General features: G+C 38.2%; 1 protein-coding gene across 1 annotated transcript in view; it reads left to right on the top strand.

Annotated features, from left to right (window-relative positions):
• Positions 1–23,460, top strand: part of LOC139728655 (uncharacterized) — a 44,826-nt gene that overhangs the window by 2,889 nt on the left and 18,477 nt on the right. The window contains exons 2-4 of the mRNA XM_071639591.1: positions 3,407–3,855; positions 20,843–20,929; positions 23,144–23,222. Coding sequence (XP_071495692.1) covers positions 3,425–3,855; positions 20,843–20,929; positions 23,144–23,222 — 597 coding nt within the window. The 5' untranslated portion in view covers positions 3,407–3,424. The remainder of the gene's footprint in view (positions 1–3,406; positions 3,856–20,842; positions 20,930–23,143; positions 23,223–23,460) is intronic.

Genomic DNA, 23,460 nt, shown 5'->3' with positions numbered 1-23,460 from the left:
CAGGGTCTACATCCCCAAAGCTGCAGGTTGCCTGAAATAAGCACTGCTATGTTTTCCCTGTTGTACATTCATGCGCTTCTATCCAAGTGTGCCCATGATATACAGTTTCGTCAAACTTCGCTGAAAACGTCACGGACAGGTCGAGCAGGGAGCGACCGTTACCATGACAACAACACTGACAATTGACTCCACAGCAGTATATCATGTTCCTCAGAGAGGAACCGGGCCTATAATGTTGCTGAAAGAGTATACCGCGGAAATTAAAGAAGTGTTATGATTTAGGAATGATTTGTCAGAGCTATTAGCAAAGGCATGAATCAAAAAATATTGTGGACCCTGGTAGGCCTATACTGCCGTCTCTTGCCCCCTTTAGTGGGTATTGTTACATGGTTTGTATTTTGATAAGTATCGGGGTCTGATGTTTGAATGCACAATGTGTGTATATGTGTATGTTTGTATGCTAGTGCTCATTCATTCGTTCATTATTCTTTTTCTTGTCTAAACGTTCATATAATGATCATGCAATATGCATATATACCCATCAGAATACCGTTTTTTAGTTTTATAGCCTTAATCTATTAATTTCTTCACTTTCACTCATGTGAACAACTGCAAGATTGAATATTTTCATATGAGTTACGAACTTTTAGTGGCTATCAAATTGCAGGAACGTAAGTTGTTGTTGTTTTGTTCTCATCAATAATCACAAGCACCTGCCTGTTTGTAATGTGAGACCGGGATGTGAGAACAGGTGATTCTATATTGTGCACTGATGCAGTTCGCTTTCAAGGGATGGTATACAGTATTGGTGGAGATGAGAATACACCACCTATGAAATAGTACAGAGCGTGCCATTCTAAGAGGAATTCAAAGTTTATTTGATGAAAATCGGCTGAAACATCAAAAAACAAAGTAAAACAAAGCGATTGTAATAAAAGGTGGATCCGACCTTTTATGCGGATCGCTCTGTTTGGGATATCTCAGCCATTTCAAATCCAATTTTCATCAAATAAACGTTGGATTAATCTTGAAATAAAATGTTCTTTCATATTTAGTGGTTTCTCATTATCTCATCCAAAAATGTTAGAAACCCAGGGGCGGATCCAGAAATTCTGTAAAGGGGGGGGGGGGGGGGGGCGCAACTAATATTTCTGGTGCCACTTCCGGATTCCATTTCATTATTTTCTGTTTATTTCGTTTGTTTTTACGAAAAATAGGGGGGGTGCGCCGGTTGCGCCCCCTCTGGATCCGCCACTGAAACCTACTCTCTAAAGAAAAATCGAGTGAAAATTTTCACTCTAAAAAGAGTGAATACAAAAAAAGAGTGAATTTCGAGTGAAATTGGAGTGAATTTTGAGTGAAAATGCTCATTTTCACTCATTTTGGAGTGACGTGAGGGATCACTCGAAGATTTTGGAGTGATCCCTGACGTCACTCCAAAATGAGTGAAAATGAGCATTTTCACTCAAAATTCACTCCAATTTCACTCGAAATTCACTCTTTTTTGTATTCACTCTTTTTAGAGTGAAAATTTTCACTCGATTTTTTTTAGAGAGTAAAGTTATGTCTCAACCAAAACTATACGATCCCTTTAAGAGATCGAGGTATACTTATTATCGCCACATAATTATATGCTCCCAAGACGGGGAAACCCCAATTTCTGTTTCGCATTAACTCTGTGAGCACCAACGCTATTTGGTTACATACAATGCCAATGACATCTCCAGGCGGTTGTCCTGAGAGGGGTTATTTCTGTCTCTTGCGTGTTGATAATGATACACCTATAACAGCGAAGTCAGTGTGGATTTAACCACGGCTACTTACGAAACAATAAAAAGTTAGTTTATTCCGAATAAGATAAGTCTTGCACATTGCAACTGCACAACGCAGTCATTGTTATTAACTCCTTCGCGTTTGGGCGAATATCATACCTGTCAGACTTTGACGCGCGTTGTTATTATGAATCTGAGAATTCATGACAAACAAGCCTTTTAATTGGCAAGATTGGGGGCAAGACTGGAGTTTAAACATGAAAATTAAACTGCTAAGTGATACTAATTCATCACAGGGTAGCAACTCTATAGCGGGAAGAATAATGGCTTACTCGGCTGTCTGAAATCTGAATTGGCGATAATCCTTATTGTTTTCTTTTTATATACGAGTACCTTCATTTATTTATTGTAAGTTGCCCCAGGCAACATACAATTAGTCAGGTAAGGAAGAACAATGCTGGTGATAATTTATGAGAGTTCTCCGCCATGTACGATCTATGACTTTACAACAATCGAACGTTGTTCATTCATGTACCATTCATGATTATTACTGGGGGCTTGATATGCAAATTTATGTTCATTTCCATTGAATAAACAGGGACAATTATATACAATGCATTAACAGAACATATTTGCATCAATTTCAAAGAAAACGTAGGCATACATGTGATCACGGGTAACAACATAAACTCATAAGGTATATACATATGCATAATACAAGGATTGGAATGGAAATGGAGGGTCCCACTAAAAAGCAAAGCTTGTAGGGTGTTTCCTTATTGCTACTCAAAATTTCAACGCTTTTACTTATAATTATTGTTGCAGGCCTGTATCAAAAAATCAGTTGAACAGAGGCCATAGGAATACATGCGATTAAATCTTAATAGATTTCATGAAAACCGGTTGAGAATTTCCGTTTCCGTATTCACCAGCTACAATGTCAATCAAATTGAGGGCAATGTATTGGTAAAGTCTCCTTGCTTTGTATGCGCGAAGATCTATATATCTCAATGATAAGTGAATATTATTGGAATTCATATAACATTATTTCATATAGTGTTTCTGCGAAAGGACGAACAAAATTAATTCATTGCCTAGCTTGATTGGTCGTGGAGCTGATGGTAAAAAAAAGGAGGAATTAATACTTTACGTATACAACAGATTTCTTTTTTTTTTAAATTCAGTGTATACATTCGAACACAAACTTGTAGTATCATTGACCTAAATAACCCCTTTTTTTTGTCTGTTATCGTTCTAGTGAATGAGGAAATTACTGGAGGCGACCTTTTTGTTCCACAAGACTATAGTGACACAAAGGCTGTTAATTGTTAACAGTTGTGTTATTGATTTTAGCGACAATTGGGAACTGTTTTTGGCATTCGCTTAAAAGGTCACAACTTTGATTAATAAGCAGACAATGATCAGAGCAAGACAAAGGCCAAATCGCTCTGGGCTTTTTGCTTCTGTCGATTAGGCCGAACGTGAATCAATTTGCAATTCAATGTGTAATGATTATAATTAATCAATGTTATGCTAGCCGGTGTTTCTAGTGTTTATAATCACTGTTAACATCAGTGTAACTTTATAGTATTTCGTTTCAGGATGCGTTAAACGTTTTGCTCCACATGATGCAGATCAAACCGAACAGAGCGATGACGTCACAGAAGGACAGTAACAAACGCTCCGAGCCCGCCGAAGCAGACGACACAACAAACGCCTTGATCCAGCACCTGCCCGATCAAAATGGCGCAACATCAGACGCGCACGCCAGACGACCGCGCGCTCTCTCGCTCAGCTCCGCCTCGGCTGCGAACGCTACGCTCTCCTCTTCCCATCTTCTCGCATTCCTTCCGGCTCGGGACGCGGAATCGGAGCATCACCACCATTCCTCATCTTCGCAGATTTCGGACGATTCCGTCGCGCTTTCGCCGCTGACCGAGGATTTTTCCGGCCTTCCAGGCAGCAGACGACACAGCGAGCCCGTCAATAGCTTGTGGTTGGAAGACGGCAACGGCAGTTTCGGCATGGGACCCGGGCCTACGACCGACTCGGGTATGGAAAGAAGAAGCAGCCGAGGTTCATGGTGAGTGAAAATCTATATTCAGTTAATAATAGAAACGTGAAAAGAAAAGTAATTATTTCCTCTCTGTAATTAGAACCGTAAAGACTCTCCTTCAAAAGAGCTCACTAAAACTTTCAGTGATACCTCGACTAATTTCGAATCATCACAAACTTTCACAGATTGCTGTTGCCACCTTGAAAGGTAAGTTTCATAAGAAGGAAGAAAAAATAAAGAATGAAACTTGGTCTGTTAAAAGCTGAATAAAAATAGAAAAGAAAACAATCGCATTTCACGTAAAGTAGGTAAGTAGATTTGTAGATGTAGATCACACATTCATAAAAACAGACTTTGTTCTTAATGTTATTTAGAATCCAGCAAAATGTCATGAGTTCTCTCTGGAATGAACATTTTTAGCAAAATAATCTAGAGAAATAGAGAGTGAACACGAATGTGTAAATATTATGAAGTGCTCACGCAAGCATTTGGCAAGAGTGATATACTTGCGGTGAAAACGTTTTAGAAGTGTTACTATTCAACGAGTACTTCAATCAGCCTCTTAAATTCTTACTTCAATACTGACCACCGTTCTCCTTCCTTGGTCATCGGTTCGGTAATTCGTGTCGGCTGCCATTTTACAAGTTCAGGGAATACCGCCATATTATACAAAAACCAACTCGATCCAAAGTAAAGAGTGTCTGTGCTGATTAATTGCAGGGTCTTCCCCTAAAAATACTGCTAACATAATATATTTTGGCAGAGCTTCGCTCATGAGCTTCGCTCAAGCATCTCTATGCATTTTGGGAACCTATAAATATCTCATCGTAAATCAAACTCTCATCAATCAAAATGGAAAAACCGTAACAATGATTAAAGAACAACTTCAATCGCCTCAATCTAAACACCTAATGTCAATCGATACGTATCACAATACCTCGGGCACGACTGCGTTTTGAATAATAGCCCTGTGTCAATTTGTACAAGGGACATTAAGTTTTTTGGACAATGAACATGCCGCACAATAAATCGATAGCACTCCGTTTACAATTCACAAAGCGTGAATATTCATGGCATTTCTCAGTCATGTGCAGTGAATATTACCCTGGGGGCTATCAGACACTGAGCTAAACATAGAGAACCTTTTCTCGCAATTTGTATTCCGTACACAGTGCAGTTGGGCCCTAAACTCTTATGTTGTATTTACAATAATATTGTTCAATGTATTCACACATTCACGTTTCTGGTAATCTTTCAGTCATTCAGACTTGTGTTTTCTTTACCTCTGCGAGATGCTGGAAATCATATTAAGAGTTATCAATCTTCTTCCTAAAAAACAACAACTCGCATTTCATATATCATTTTACAAAATAGTTGTTTCAAATAACAACGATACCCTTAATCGTTAACCCCCTATGCTTCTGTGTGTTTGCGGTAGCAAAATATACCATTTGATTATATAAAATGCTTTGCGTATAGCCCTCTCATACCTCTACTATTAGACGTTTTAAATTGAAAACCACTGGCTGATATTGCACTGAAAAAACAAAAACATAGTAACAAAAATTAATGCTTATTAAGAAGACTGATGTGGAATGGATCTCATGCACACACAATACGACTTCCTGCAGCCGAGAAAGTTCAACGAATTTCATTGTGTGTATATGCCTATTAGTGTAAAATTACACACCCAAACCCAAATCAATTAACCTAAATAATCTTCTCCGTACAGTTGGATGTATTGTAGTCGCAGAACAAGGACTCACACTGTTAAGGCCATTGGTTAATCTCACCAATTGGTCGGACTGTGCTAATTACTAAGTAGGCCCCTCACTTTAACGTTCCGCCAGCCCTGTATAAGTTAAAGTGAATGGATACTCGCCCCCCCCCCCCCCCCCGTAGTTGGAGGCATATAAAGGATTTAAAGACATGGTTTTAGTGGGAATTTCACATTAATACCCTGAATAAAACGACCTTAGTCCAAATTTGGCTTTTACCTTTTGAGACCCTTTGCGCAAGTAAAAATGCACATAAAGATAATTAATTAAATTACTGTTTTGTATTTCGATCTGTATCATACCATACCCACAACTGAAATGGAAAAAAAAAACCGACTTTAGTTCTTGCTGTTATTTTGTATTTTCGAAGGATTCTCTCTAATGGACTTGGGTCTTTCTTATATTAAGATATTCAATCTTTGTTTAAGTTTTTTTAAAGGCAAAATTCTATGTGTGTATAGTGTGTGTTGTGTGTTTGTATAGGGCGAGAGGGGTGCACAAGCTTACCCCCCCCCCCACCAACTCCCGTTGTATGACAAGACATCAGTATTCGAGCACTTCAGCTCTCGTCGAATATGCCGGACGAGTTGAGCAGGGAAAGAAAATCACGCACCTGCCCGCTGTAATTTAGACGAGACAGCCACAAGGCTTTCTATACATTATTCTGTTTCTCCGGCTCCGTCAGTAAGAATCCATTCATTTAATTTTCATCCACTCCCGTTATAATGTATACGTGAAAAGAACAGGGAGTTCTGTGATAATTCATTTGAACAGACTAATCGTGACTGTCTTTAGTCTGCAATTCTGCTATGATGTGAATAAATGATTTCTTTGTCAATCTTTTCACTAAGCCTTCATAAAATGTTATGCGGCATTATTAGTTTCGTCATGTAAGATTAGAATGCATTGTTCCTGTAGCAAGCCTCTTATCATTGCTAGCTTTCTTATTGCTTTCAGAAATAACAGTTATCAAATTGGTAGAACCTCGATACATTGTAAATGTCACTAAACATCATCTATATTGAAAGCTTACAGGTTTAAGTCATGAGATTCTAACAAACCTGTATCTAATCACAATTTGTATACCTCCTGCTGCCTCCTGTTGTCTCTTGGAGACACACATACATTATTAGTCTACGCATGCGTGATCTCCTTGTCAACTTTATCATGAAGATTCTAAAAGTGCTTCGAAGAGAACCCTAACCCTGACTCGTCTTTTAAACTCTCATTTCCATTCTCCCGTAACTCCGAATAGTAAGCTAAGCGGTAAATACGACAGGAAAACTCTTGACCTTATAGTAATCTCAAGTGAAGAAATGGTTCTTCGTCTTATGGTAGTTGAGATAATTTTGATATGTATTAGGCATTTCGATTACAGCATTTTCTTTTGTATTTTTCTTTCTTAATACTATGTGTCAACACTTCGTGTGACGACATTTCTCTCAACAAGTTGATGCCTCCAAATCATATTGATTCAAGATGACTTCAGGATATATGACTTCAAGAAAATTGATAAAGCAACATCTCCTCACGCAACTTACTTAGTGGGCGAGAAAATTGATGTCATGTGCCAAACAAATGAAATTGAAGAATTTACACGAGTAATTTAATTATTGTCAGTCGTTTGGCTGTTATTATCAAATCTAGTGAAAAGAGCTCGCAGAAATAAACTAAGCAAGTTAGTGTTGCCGGGGAGAGTGTAGATATCGTATTCGCGTTAAATGAAACAAACAACAAAAAGCAACGCACCCTGGAAGAACACGAGACGGCATTGGCCCAGCTCTTATTGTATAATGCTGTCCCGTTACCATGGTAACCTTATGTAACTCGGTTTGACCGGAGTTTAATGAATATGATACCCTTTATAGAGCTTCAGGAACTGCCAGCTGCCTCCAAGAAAAAAAAAAGGTGTATAGATAACAGTATATGATTGATAATGAATTCATCTTGAAGAGAGACACAAAGGCAGAGGGTAAATAGGAAACGGTAAAGCTGATAAAGTGAGGGAGAGAAACGAGAGATAGATAAGACCAATGTTTTATCTATACCTGTACAGATATTACTGAGAAATATACAGGAAGTCCGTAGAAAAAAGGGAGGACAAAAATCATTCATTGGTCAGTAAGCGTGCAGTCCTATTTGGAAATAGACTTTGCGCTGTGGGAGAGGAATATTTAAAACAGATGAGAGAATTAAGAGAAAATATAGAAAGGGGGAGAGAGACGACGACGAAAGAACGAGAGAGAAAGCGAGAATAGAAAGACTCGCTGAAATATTCAAAATGTATAGAGGGCACGCTTTCGTTGTGGCAGAAGGCTAAAGCTCACGTTTACCAGCACGCGAACCTTGTTTCACATCTAAGTGCGAAAGTTGGCGCTGGTATTTTTAGCCTTGGTATAGATAAAGGGGAGCTTCTCGGCTCAGGCGATCCCTTTCTCACCGAACACCTGTCGAAACGCTCTTCATTGATTGAGGTGCCGGGATGGCGGATGTTGATGTTAAAGGAGGAGAAGCACTGAAATGTGATACGAACTTAAAGGGGTAGCATATTTCTCCTTGACATGGCACACTCTCCACTCAGCATTATTCCCATGAAATGATGTTCGGTATAAGTAGGTCTATATTAAGAGAGCAGGATAAGCAACAGGACAGAGTGAAATATCTTTGCTGGCAATGACATTTCATTTATGATTCAGTCGATTTGCAATCAGATTCCTTTATACCCATGAGTAAACGCTGCACATTGTTCCCCGTCCCAAATACGACACAAACAAAATGCACGACTCGTTTCCACTTCCAGAGCTCGAAAGCTATATCTATAGCATTGCTTCAGCATTACAAGGTAAGGTGCACACGTGGGATGGTAAGAGGGACATAGAATTGTGTTATTAAAAGACGTTTACGACTCAAGGGGGTTCGAATTCTGGCTCTCCTGTTTGAGAGTGCAGAGCCTAGTCCTGTAGACACATCCATTCCACTGAGTGATGTTCATCATTCCAAAGGTTCGTTAATCCGGTAATGAAAAGATTGTGCATATAAAAAAAAACAGTCGGAATTTGTATACGAAACTTATTTTTTTTTTTCAGATTAACGAACCTTCGAAGCAACGAACCCTTTATTTCATTTTCGATTTAACACAAACTTTAAAAGATGAAATGGCCCTCCTCGAACGTTTTGTTGGCTTTACTATTTAGCTAAAGAATGAAATGATAAATCCAACACTTTGAGTGTTAAATTTTACATTTGCAAAAAAAGGTTCGAGGAGTGACAACATTTTGAAATGTTGAATTTGCCATTTAATTTTTCGTAGTGAACCTTCATTCGGAATAACGAACTGTGACCTTCCCACTCATTGTTACACATTCATTGCAACCGCGCGAATCATCAGGCGACAGTACAATTAAATTTACTAGTATCCACGACCGTGTATGGCACGTCGTTATGTAATCAATGGCTGATATTATTATTATTATTATTCCTTTCAAAAAACTGCCTAACCGTGTTTCGCAAGCTCGCCTTCCCTCCATGATACGTCAATATTCTTTAGTGCATGGTGCGACCGATCAAACACACGATCGTCTCCCGCTCTGAATGCACAATGCTGCAATGAATAAATAAACTCCTTTCAGAAAATAAAAAAGCTTATATACCCGTATCATACTTCTACAATATTGATCTGAACCATTACATGAAGCTTATTGTATAATTTTCGTCTTTAAATAGCCACGCAATCGTAAATGCTGGTATTTTTGGGGCGACTGTGTCTGTGTTTATCTTAGCCTGTCTGTGTCTGTGACGAAATGTCATAATAAAGTTAAGCTTAAAGGTCCTGTTTACTTTTAAGTTTGGGAGCAGTGATTTAATTGTTCAAGATATCACATTTTGATGCATATGGTGTATAGGCATATGTTGTATCACATGACATCTTATTACCATTCGCAATAAAGCCTAAAATTTAAGGAGATATCAGCATTTTTCTCATTAGGCCGTAACTGTAGACGGTTTAGTCTGGAAACATATTTATTATCCGACTATTGTTCACATTTTGTGTATTCAGCAATACTTTATATCGATTACATGGATTCAAGTTTTTACGGTGGTTGTTTCTATCCCTAACTCACATTTTAGAACTATAAAAGCACTAATGCTGCTGGGGTTTTTGTTTCTTCTGCAAATGGTAAATTATGCCTGTAAAGGTGCCGCTTTGGAATACGATCCTCGGAAAGAGGCTTAAATCAATAAAAAAATAAACAAAACAAAACAAGATGGCTTTGCTGTTACAATTTTTATTATCATTCTTTTATTACCGGTATTCAAATAATTTCTTCATGGATGGTGCTTTACATTATTATGTTCAGCAACTTTTACCATGGATCTCCCTCCCCCTGTCCGTCTTTCAATCGAAAACACCGGCCTAAAAGAGAAGGTTCTGTCTACATGCATGGCATAATAGAATTAAACGACCTTATACCACACACTCATACTTACAAGAAGCTTTGCTTTTCCCCAGCTTTTTTCTACTACTTGCTCCAACCATTCCCCCATGAATAACACAACTTTCTTTGTGACATTATACAAAACATTACATTTCTTTAATTAAAACGCCAACTATTATACGTTTCTCTACTTACTTTCTGAGCTCTGTAACTATACTGTGTGGATCTATTTTTACTCATTACATCATAGGGTTATAAAGTTGTATATGTGAAGTCTTAATCATACGTGCTGTGTTGTTACTTTTATCGCTGGAAAGTCGAAGTTAACAATCAAATTTGTAATGGAGACACCAATTCTCTCATTAATTTTGTGAATTTTCAATCTCTCATATCATTTACCCCCGCTCTCCATGCACTTATAGAAAACAATGATATATCTAACCTGGGTGCTGTTCGTTATTAAGGTTCGCTATTCCGAAGGTTCGTTATTCCGAATGTTCGTTAATCCGAAACACACAAATTCCCTATATAGAGGTTCGTTAATCCGAACATTTGTTTCGTTATTCCGAAGGTTCGTTATTCCGGAGATTCGTTAATCCTAAAATGAAATTCGGAATAACGAACCTTCGGAATAACGAATCTTCGGACTCAAGAGCCTTCGGAATAACGAACATTCGGAATAACGAGCTGTAATGATATATTTAACCTTGGTTTACGTAAGGACTGAGTTTTGTACACCCCTATAAATGTCTGTATATAGAATGCTGGTTTTGTGTTTTTCGCACAGTTCTGCATTGATGATGACTGCAATAATTAGCTGATCGGGAGGGCGGCCTTCTCCCCCTCCTTTGACCCCACCCCCATCGGAAATTGTAAAAAGCAACTTCAACGACACATCTATGATAATAATACATCAAACCAAGGTCATCACATCCTATTCGCTGGCGACACACTGCATTAAGCGTGACACGCGCTGACGAACACGTTTGCAAATAATGACAGGAACCATCTAACTGTGAAGGGTTCATTCAAAATATAGACCCCCTGTGCATTCATTGACAACACTATGAAAAGTCAAGGAGGTGGAAAAAATCGATAATACACACGAATTTATATTCATTGTACAATATACTATATTCATCACGTCATGTATTCTAGTGTGAAGGCACGTGCTTCTTCATTTTCGCTGTTGGGTTTATTTTCTGATGGAAAAAGGAAATAAAAAACAACTGCTGCTATTTATATCGAAACGTCATCAACATTATAATTTCACTGTATTTTTATATTTTGTAATTTTCGTCACATTGTAATTCTTCAGTTTAAATTATGTATAACCGTTACCTTGTGCTATATCAAGTAAGTGACACCAGAATGAGCATGTTATAGATTGCAGTTAAAGTTGTAAGGAAAAGCGAGAATTAGATTCGAGTGAGTATTATAAGAGGGAGAAACAGTAATATCGTTTTTTAAGCGTGCATGGTTATTGTGTTTGACGTCTTCACGTCGTATATGACTCAAAATGGGCAGAACCTGTTAAAAATAATGAGATATCTCCCTGGAAACATGACGTGATTGTGGGGGCGTATAATTACCAGGAATTCAACAAACAAGCAAAACAAGAAAACTCTGAATCTTATAGTGAGTAAGAAAGCGTTGATTTGTACCTCAGTGACTGGCAGTTTTCTATATTTTCTTTAAACAATTATCAATCATACGTAGACACCGCGTGCACTTACACAGTATTATTAATATACCATTTGGAAATTCGACCGTCGTAGATTAAAAGCAACGGAGGTAGAAAAAAAAACACCCGGTGTCCATCGCTTCGGTCATCAAGTATAACGATACTTTATTGGTCTGATTAAGTAAATGTATATACAGACATGGCCTTGATTTTATTGCACGCCCTTATTAAGATGTAATCATTGGAGAACTTGACTTAAATTTATACGTCAATTCCCTCGCAATTCACGAGAGAGACGAACTTGTTGTGAAACCCTCCCCTTCTCTGCTTCTCGATGTGTTATATTGGTCATTCTATTTCTCAGGCTGTAATTTCTGAGAGCCCACCTGTAGAGTAGCGGCCTAATTGTTAAATGGGAACAACCTCTTTTCCAGGAAGTCGTCAGTAATATTGCCCTTGTTAATGATTGGCGTTCATGCACTATACGTGAAGGAGATAATTCCAAGGTGTAGCACTGCCTAATACCGTTTTTGACGTCACAAAGCATAACCCCCCTTTCCCAAATGTAATGCATGTACATCTGCTGCTGTGTGTTTGATTGATTGATTAAAATCTATTTCCACGTTGTGTTCACAAAAAACAAAGAAACAAAACATAGCTATATTACAATGAATATTACTATACAAAAATAATCGAAACGTATATAATACCGTAACATTACCACATTTGCAACGATTGGGCAATAAGTGTATTGTACAATAAGAACCAAAGTGAGAGAACCTACTATACCAAAAGCGCAGCTGTATTGCTTGATACGCCCCCGAAAATTAAATCACGTATCTAGAATGAAACATTTAAACGCATTATATAATAATAAGAGATTACGTATCATTTTAGTAGCTGGTATAAAAGATTACAACAACTAAATCTGTGATGTTGCAAGAAGACTAAACTACTGTCAAACATGGGATTGTCTAGCATAGCGGACACCCAAGTGAGACGAAATATGACCGTTGACAGGCGGTCGCTATAGACAGGGTCTTTAAACATGACTTTTCTGTCGAGGGGATTTTTTCTTTTGTGTTCAGTGGCCACACAAGGTAGGTGGCCGCTGTAGACAGGTGGCCGCCAGGGCAGGTTTGATTGTAATATAATTATCAGTTCGTGTGGGAGCCATGATAGTGCTGGTGCAGTAGAATTTTATATGGGAAATAGGTTCGAATCCCTATCATCTGAACGATGTCCAGTCATAACTTGCCATAGCGGCCACCTGTCTACAGGGGCCATCTGCCGTTACGGGCACTTCAAAAAGAAATTCCCTTGAGAGAAAAAGCCATTTTAAAGACCTTGTCTATAACGGCAACCTGTCTAAAAAAAAAAAAAATTATCTTTTCGTCTTCTTTGAGTGACCGCTATAGACAGGATTGACTGTAGTGACATCCTAGCTTGACAAGTTATTTCTCATCCTCAATGGCCCCTCTGATGACCAATAAAAGCTTTATAGATCAGATTATGCATGCTGCATTATAGGCCTAGTAGCTGGGAGAGTATAATGCTTGCTGCTACACTGTAAAAACATCGGTGTTAGATTTAACACCACGGGTGTTAAATCTAACACCGATCAAACTTCAATAAAGGACCACACCCACAGGTGTTAAAAATGCACTGTGATGGTGTTGAAAAGTGTTCACCTGACACTTCGTGGTGTTAATTTGACACTGTACCTGGTGTTATTTTGACACTGTACTGGTGTGAATTCTAAAATGACACCACATGGTGTTGATTTGATATTTGTTGGTGTTAATATCAATGGTTTAACACCCGTCCAGCTTCAATAAGAGACCACACCAGCTGGTGTTACTTTGGTGTAAATTTATTTTCACATTTTTAAAAAAATCTAGTATTTTAATGTAAAATTCTTGATCGTCTTGTTTAAATTAAAAATCAACAAGAAGTGCAGTTACTAAGTAACTCTTCAAAAAACAGTTTAAAATTTGGAAATGACACCCAGAGGTGTTATTTAACACCATAAATGAGCACCGAAAATTTAACACCAGCTCGGTGTTCACTATTTAACACCGGACTTTTTGCAGTGTAATTACACTAAAAGAGGTTACACCCTTGAATTATTATAAGATCATGATTTTCAAGTACTATCATATTATTATCACTGTGAGTATTTTTTTTTACCATTATTTGGATTCCATGATCTAAGTGTCAACAAACATATTGCATTTTTCATCATTATGACCCAACCTTGCTGATTTATATGGTTATCATGAGATCTTGAAGATCTCTCACCTTTATGCCAATAGAAATTGACAAATCTTCTGTTTATGTTTCTTAATTTTTTGTATGTGCACGTTATATCACATCTTGACTTATTATGCGATGTTTAGTATAAGCACCCCCCCCCCCCCCCCCCAATTCATTATTGCTGCCACGTTCTCTGAGCCGGAACGGAAAACATCTTGTTTGAGCAATATAATTCAAGGTAAACCGGTACTAACGCTTTGAAGGTCAGTCTTTCATGCCAGAGAGTATAATCTGCTGATTGTGTATACGTATTTGAGTTTATTAAAGAGACACATAAATTGTTTTTATAACTGTCAGCTCAGTAGGCCTATATAATTATGTACAGGCCTTCCATTCACATTTTTCCTTAAACCTCACTTATTCCGATAGCTTCTCAACAGAGTCTCCATGATAATATAGCATAAACATTAAGCTGGAATATAAAGGCTACCTTGCTGTTCTGTACCTGACAATGAAAATAATCTTATAGCAATTGTATCTATAACCTATCCTAATTAAGAAAGTATCGTTTTGCTTTCACAGATTATATACGTTGCTTTCGCTTAACTTAACGAATTCTTGTCCTATATTACTGAAAAAACTGCAACATTTTATGATTGAAAATGTCCGTTGAACTGATTAAAAAGAAACTGATGAATGATCTTATATCTCTATGCCAAATAATAATTGCCTTGTTCGTTTAACATCTTTATTGTAACTCTAAAAAGAAAATGTATAGTTCATATCTTTTTAAAATCCTCTATCAGAACTAAAACAAACAAACAAACAAACAAACAAACAAACAAACAAACAAATACACAAACAAACAGAACTATACATATCATCCTGTTTACTTGCATGCATCATACTCCTATGTTCACCCAGGTGTAACTTTCATATGCCGCATTTGAACTGTAAAAGTTGAGAGTCGTATCAGTAAAGGTTATCTTGATCAAAAAGACAAGGGGAACCTGTCCAGTGTCCGTCACCGCCCACTGCTAAGTGCGTGGGGAGTAATTTGAGCAGACGTGTATTTCACGCAGGCTATAATGTAGTCTATCTAAAATGCTGAATGTCAGTTGCTGATGACATTGTATGGTTGGATAGATGCAAGGGGCTCTGTTCTCTTTAAAAGAGAAACATAAGTGTCTACTTTCTTCGTGAATGCTCAGAATGGCCGCTATAACTGTGTTGCGTCAATATTATTCATTGCAGTCTAAAGTAGTCTGATGAGCTCATATTAATATGATTGTAACTATACATACTTGATGAATGCGATAATAGATGAAAGATTTGGGCCTTTGCTATAATTATGAGTGTTATATCAATGGATCCTCCAGTGAGTCATCTTGGAGTGATAAGAGCTTCTATACACTATAGATTGATACATGCATCCAGTTCCATGAAAGGTGGTTTATTCATTTATCTATTTATCATCCATTCATTCATCTGTCTGTCTGTCTGTCTGTCTGTCTGTCTGTCTCTATCTATCTATCTATCTATCTATCTATCTATCTATCTATCTATCTATCTTTCTATCTATCTATCTATTATCTATCTATCTATCTATCTATCTATCTATCTATCTATCTCTATCTATTTGGGTCTATTCATTGCTTCCAATGTCACCTAACCCGTCAGAACAGCCGTGTCACTCAGACGCAATGTCCGATATTTCTTCTCTCTCTCTCCCTCTTGGACATAAACACAGTTCATATTTGCTATGCAAGTTTTGCATCTTCTGGTTACGGTCGAGGAAATGTGCTACAATAAACATACACGTATATCGTTTGAGATCTGCATCATTTCCTTGATTTTAATGGTCGTCAATTTGTAGGCCTACGTCACAGTGTAATTCGAATTTTGTTTATTTCTCTTGAAAGGCGGTAAGAACATGCTTGCCGAAACGTTGAGAGTGGGTAAGCCCGTTTCAGTGCCACAAGAATTAAAGAATTCTTGTTACACGGTAAAGTCTTCTACCACTAATCCTTGTTTTCTGTTAAAATTAACAAAATTTGGTGGAATGTATGATTTAAGTTAGTGTCATTATTGATATTTCATCCAATCTGGGATACTATACAAGCGTGCGACAAGATTCATTTAACCGGGCTTTATGACCTAAGCAGAATCTGTCACATTTTAATAAATTCTCAAGAATATCAATCCCCATAATTTTTCCATTGAATGGAACAACCGTTGCACATTTTTCAGTAGCGTCAAGTGATGAAAATAAATGAGCTGATAGCAACATTGGAATTCCTGTAATATTTTCATTTTTTGTCGTTACTCAGGCGCACATAAAACATGAACTGTCTCTCAGTGATAGAGTTAATCTTTTGGCCTTTTATTAGCGTGAATGCAAAGCTCTCCAATGAATAAGATGAGACAACGAGTTCATGGTTAATCCCTTATTGCCTAAAATTAAAGCGGAGCAACAGTTATTGTCTCTGTTATTGCAAGAGCGAAGAAACAGATAGCCTCCCTCAAACTCAGAGGCTCAAAACTGTTGTGCGTCAAAGCAGGAGCTACGTGTCGTTCTTATAGCGTATTACAGGTGGCGGCACCCCCTGTAAATTCTTAATCGATTTACCCATAAAAAGGGATAAGACGTCGAAGCAACAATGGCCTATTATCTTTGAAGGTTTCGGAGGGCTCATCACTATGCCAAGCGGAACATTTACATGCACACATCACCGACCGGCCCGCCGCCTGGCCCGCCGGGCCCCATGACGAAAATTTAGTGTACTGCCGTGCGAATCTGCGGACCCCTACTTCCCCCGTAATGTGTGCAGCGCAGCGTAGACAGCGTGCATAGCAACGCGTAGATAAAAAGAGGACCCCTGCCCATCCTAGATCCTATGTTCGTGTGTATAATGTACAACGTACAGCGTGTGTGAGTGATCGGAATATATTACACAAAAAGATTCCCTCGGCAGTAATATCGCGGTATCGGTACGCGGTCGGTCGGCGGTCTCGGACGACGGCCAGCCTACGACAGTGAACGTAACAAGTACAAATGCGATTGAGGAGGAGTTTCATGTTTGCTAATTGAAAAGTTTTGTGAATCCCAGTAAGTTATGGGCACTGCACTGCCACTGGATATCCTCTCCGCCAACTCGATGGATGTAAACTCCAACAAATACATAGCAAGACACACGGATTCTTCTCACTAACTTAGATTGAGTTGTGTTTTTGTGCGTGTGGGACATGCCAGACGACAGTGCCACAGCGATGGATCTCAACACGTTAAATTTCGACGATTTTGATTATGACGATTCGCCGGGTTCTGATAGTAGCTTCATCACCCCTGTTGACACCCCGTCTGGAAATGAGAAGAAAGGTTCATTTAATTCGAGGTATCAAAGCTTTTCGGGATTATCTCATCAATCCAGTCGGTAAGCCTCATCAAGTCAAAACAACACGTTAACACATCACCGGTTTCCACAAAGTCAGAAAGTAGATTTTAAGTGTATACCACGCGTTAGGTCCTACGCCGGCTACGGTGTAGTAGGTACAGGTTAGATTTGGAGAAGAAAGTTCTGAGAGTGAGAGAAAAGTGAGTGGAGTATACTTTCTACTATACTATCTAGAGCACAGGCCCAGTGCAACTTTAGTATAGAAATCCGTAAGATTATAAGAATGTGTTTTGTTGCAATGATAGACTGCATGCCTTTGTAGATCTAGGCCTACTATATATTGTAGAAAACAGCACAAATCCACTGGCACTGTAGTGTAGAACTTGCCATTTTTTAAAGACAGGAAATAAGCATGGCTACCTACCAGGGAAGTACCATCAACTTTCCTAACATGTTACACTACTAACGCTACAGTCCAGACATTTTCAGAACTACTGGAGAGCATGGGTCATGCCACAGCGAATGGAGAAAACTAAAAGCCTGTGCCTGTGACCATAGTGACAGTGTGATTTCAGAACGAGAAAAGACCAAAGCTTCTGGTCACCAATCCTACAATGACCGAGCTGTGTCTATAATTCTATAAAACGCTATCCCAGTGACAGCCATTGGGATTAGGGCTCCTATCCCATGTCTGCTCTACGGGAACTTCAGTTTTAGATTTCTCTATGATCATAAAGAAACAGATCTAGGTCCTAGTACCTACAGACAAAAGGTCATTCTCTTAGGTCAAACCCCATGAAGTACAATTTACTACAAAGCTGATTACTGGGGGATGGGGGCATTGTATTTAAATAATACAGTCCCCAGCCTTTGTGTACATAAAAACATCACTGTCCCCAAAATAGCAACATAGCTGTTAGGAAAAAAAAGAAAAGAAGAAGCTATGGATCCTTCTCAATACCGACCTGTGTACAGCAGTTAATCCCACTTGGAACTCAATTTTAAAATTGCTCAATTAAACCAACCCAAGGGATGTTACAAAGCCAGAGACAACTTCGCCGACAATACATCTATATACATGCTCGAAAGCTGCAATCTTGATTTCCTGTAAGAAGTGCACCCAATTGAAAAATCAAGTGCTTAGCAACCTTTAATCTAATGCTGTCCATCTTCCATAAAACTGTAGTGAAATTCATTATGATACTGCCAATGTTTGTGTCATTCAATTTATTTATGTTTAGCTCAAGAGACTTGTTGGAGAAAGCACTTAACATAGTGTATGTGTACATTTGTACTTGCAGTTAAGGTATTCAATTTCAAAGGAAGAAACATAAAGGTGGTGTCTTCAATTTTGCATTTGCATCTAACATTAATGGAGAAAATAGCAACTTGGGCAAAAGAAAAACAAATTGTGTTCTGGTAGTTTTTCTTAATCATATGGGCAGCAAAGCTTTATAAATTGTGTACGACTAAGAGTATGCAATGCAATGTAATGTGAATATTTTGAAGGGAGATGTACATTTCATAAGGCAATCATTTCTTTCTTTCTTTGTTTTGTATCATAGTTGTGATGAACAAATTTCAGTGGTTGTACTCAAGGGAAATATTTTCCATTACAGGGCTATTGTGTGTGTTCTGATTTAGATAACCGAAAACAAAAAAATCAGATGTTTAAGTTTACAATGTGCAGTAATCTTGAGAGCATAGAATAGGGAACATATTAAAAGAGATTTACATACATGTCCAAGGGGGTGTTATGGGAATGCTTTCAAGTGCCTCTTCAGGGGTTTCATCAGCTTGATCAATCCGTTTAAACAGCGTATATTTCATTAGGTGTTACCTTTGATATGGATGCGGGCAAATAGTGTGTCAATAGAACTTTGGTTGGGTTTCATCATTTACACTGTACAAGAGGAAGCCATAGTACTTTGCTCCACAAAGGAAGACTAGGAAAGAAGAGGGTTAGGAGCCTGTGAGTCTCCTAATCTAGTATGGACGAGCCAAGGCCCAACACATGGTTGTTGCAAGAAAGGCTTGTTTACCAGATTCTGCTCCACTTCACGTATAATGATACCTTCTTTTGCTGCATTGTGCTTTTTGTGAGATAGGTAGCATGATAATCGAGGCGGGTGAAATTAAAAACCACATCTCATGTTTGCCCTGTGGCTGTAATCGACGCCTCGACAAGAAGACGTTGTATTGACTGTGCATTCTAAAGGTCAAGAGTGATAGCGCTGATTGCACAGATAAAAATTTGGTAAAATAAAAGGAATGTAAACAATGTTACAAACACCTTTTATGAAATCAATTTTCAAGACCCTAAAATTCAGGAGGTCACTGTGCACAGTAGATTTTTTTTTTATTTATCTATTTTTTATTTTTTGCTCCTTTACGTCAGGTACAGACTGGTATTGACCAGGGAGATGGGATTCCCACCTCCCTGTATCGACACTTAACTTTTGAAGAGAGCTCTTATGCAAGTGTTGCTGAAGGATCTTGTTTGCTAGTTTTATAATCTCTTCCTTGTTCAGCTGAAAGGCATGCTTGCACTCACAGTCAAAGTAGACTTTCAGTGAATTGTGATCATGCCAGTACGACCTATTAATGGTCTTTATGCTGTATGTTCAACATACATACAATATGTACGTATACAGATGTCTGAGAGGAAATTACTTTTAGGACCATCATTTCACATTCCTTCACATGCAAATGCAGTGTCATGAAAGTAGGGAATCATTAAAAGACATTTCATGTGGGCCTTATGAAAATCTAGAAATATGTTTAGAGAGATGGAACATTGTAATTTGAGAAAGACAATGATGGTGGGTTTTCTTGATTGCAGAAAGCACCCTGAACATACAATGTATGGAATATTGCTTAGAATTGTTGCAGTTTATACTATTAACCTAAAGGTTAAATTTGGCTCATAAAAGTTTTATGATGAGGTACAGTATCCAGTTATGTAAAATTGTATTTGTGTAAACCAGAGAGATGGTAAAGTCCCATCTCCTTGGTATAAAACGGCCCACTTCCACCGGTCCACTTTAAAACCAACAAAAGGCCAGCAGTATGGTGGTTTAAACATGGTTGTGTCAGCTGTTTGACACTGTGTAATTTACTGAACAGCTTTCACCATATCAGTGATGAACAATGTCTTGTAAATTGCAAGTAAATAAAGTGTGATAAAATTAAATCATGTAACATGTTACAAACAGTTGGGGTGGAGGTAGTAGAGGAAATGTGTACTTGTATACTAGTATGGTTCATATAATATTGCTAATGCTGCACAGGAATATTTGTACAGCCATGTGCTGGTTAAGGAAATAATTTCATGGCTGTAAACTTGACTGTTCATCATCCTCTCCACTCTTTCAGTGACATGCATACACAAAGAAAGCAGAATTTTATCGTCTCTCTTTATGCTTTCTCCTTGTATGTTTCAAATGCTATCTTCCACATGGACAGGAGTACACTGGTATCAGCCTCAGATTCCCAGCTGGATGATGGTGAGATTGAAGATGGAGGCAGTGCAAACGTCAACGTGGTCATCAGGTGGGTTATTGCTTTTCACTCCTCATTGCAGTGTTTGTTTGTTTGTTTGTTTGTTTTGCACAAGTACTGTGTTCCTATGTAGTCTGAATGTGGATGCAGTCTTTTCTGTTATGTTGACTTCAGGTGTTCTTGATTATGATCATGTGTGCAGTGTTATCAGAGAGATACAAGAATGAACAAAATGGTTTTAGTACAAAGAAGTACAATCATATCCCTCGCTAGGTATGACCAGATAAGTAAAATTTGATACCCCAAGATAGTGTTTGAGAGAGTATTAGAAAGATTTATTTGAGGCTAAATAGATTTAAATGAATTAACAAAAATACATGGCAGCACCCAACGAAAGAGTTTAAGTGAAATTAGACAGGTCATTGTTAGGCTGACTGTCAGTCATTCTTTTTGTATACCTGTACAATGTACATCCTTTGGGTACCATGTGTTCAAGCTGTGCCTCTCATTCATCATGAATTACTGACAGTCTAACTCTCCTCAATTTTTCGATCTTTGTCCCATTCCTCTCTATAAACCTTCCCGATCAGTCTGTTCATTGAATTACAAGAATTTCATTCAGAGTGACGCTTGTAAAGACACATTTCCCCCAGAAAACTTTAAAGCCACAATGGTGACCACCTACATTACTGTAGATGCTCACATTCCATCCGAGACATGCTAAAATTTTCTCACTAATAGAAATGCAGTGATCTGTGTCATTTTGTGTGAGATACGGGCTCTTCTGTATTTATAGTAAACCCTGAATATAAGATATAAATCATAATCCATAAAGTTTACTGTGTCAAGGATCTTGGCTATTGCAAGTTTTTATGTGCTTTTTTCTTTTTACCCTGAGCATTTCTCTGTTAACTGAACTACTGCTTGCTTGCATTAAGTGCCCACTTAAGATTCCATTACAGATCTGATGTAAAAGTGGAGAATGTTGCAACCCCTTCCCCATGAAAGCAATCTGTCAGTTGTCATGTTTCCTATTGCTGCCAATGGCTTCTGTATGATACCCATATCTCCTCTGGCAATATCCTTTTCAACCTTCTCTTTTAATCAAACTGGGTATTTCTTCTCTTTTTGCCCTATATGTGCATCCTATATGTGCATCCTGTATGTGCATTGTGTGTGTGTGTTTGTATTTGTGTGTGTGCATGTGAACATGTACATGTACAGGTACATGTATCACATGTATACACATACCACTTACACTTGTTACGTGTGTGCATGTTTTTCTTGATCTCTATGTTTAGGTTTATTCATGTAATATTCATCTGTTTGTTTTGTAAGTGTATGATTGTCTCTGGCTACAGTCTAATGGAACAGGCATGCTTCATTCAGTCACCTGCCTCTTTATTCCATGAAGGTTGATTGATCATCTACTCTATGGTATCTGGGCACAGCTATAGAGATCCAAGTGATAGAAACCACCTGGCGCTCTTTTTAGCCAATTCTTGTGCTTCAATTTAGCCATCTTCCACAATTCGTCACGCAACTCCTAATGGTCATTGCTCATATCTTTTTCCTTTGCCCCCCCCCCCCCCCCCCCCCTGCCTTGGGTGTGCGGATCTGTATACTCAGGCCGATTTACCTCATGAATGATATACGTACGGTCTAATGTTTGAGGAGCTCAGTCAGATTGTAGTCATTATTCTGGAGTAATGTGGATTATAATGCCTTAGTAATTGCTGCTGCAGGTCACAAATTACCTCTTTTAATCAGGACGGACTGTTTGAGGCTTCACAGGCTCTCAAATGTGCTGAGTTTTTTATTCCCCTAGCTTCATGAAAGCAGTAAATAAGACATGCAAGAAGTCCAACATGTACTTTGTGTGCAGTTTGCTATCATGTCTGCCAGTTTTCACTCAGACATGTACTACATGAATAAGCACATCCAAGAAAAAAACAAAACATAAAACTGTGAGCATTCAAAATATGTGTGTGATACATGTACTTTGAAACCTGTCAATAATGTGTATGCACAGGATTGTTTTTATGGGGCAATTGAAATGTCTAGAATGTTTACTTGTATGTTGTATTTCCATCAGTCTTTTGCATCAGGTCAGCATTCATGTAGGCATGTGTGAGACAGGCGATGATGTTATTATTAACGTGTAGTTGTACATCTTAGCTTAATGAGAATAAACCTTATGGGTAGAAATGTACTGCTAAGTGTATGATGTGTTCTTTTGTCCTGTCCCTCCCCTCTCCCTTCCAGGGTGCGACCGCTGAGTGAGCAAGAAAACAAGCGAGGAGATCGCAATGTTGTTGTAGTTCAGAGCCCTTCAAGTCTCCTGGTAAGCCACTACTGTATACCTTAGAATTATGCAAAGCATATGTTTTTACTTCACAATAATTGTAATAAAGACATCTATTTTTTTTTATATAGGCAAGAGTTAGATGAAAATGAATTGAGACCATAGAAACAAAATATTAGCAATGAAGAAGCCAACTGAAGTAGTTAATTCATATTACATTGTGCAATATACTCATTGAATACCAATTTTAATTTCTCATATTTCTTGTCTATTTACC

Source organism: Diadema antillarum, unplaced genomic scaffold, assembly GCF_040938485.1.
Source record: "Diadema antillarum isolate AM-2024a unplaced genomic scaffold, OU_Dant_1.0 seq00000189_RagTag, whole genome shotgun sequence".
NCBI classification, from domain to species: Eukaryota; Metazoa; Echinodermata; class Echinoidea; order Diadematoida; family Diadematidae; genus Diadema; species Diadema antillarum.
This window is presented reverse-complemented; position numbering and strand designations above follow the sequence as displayed.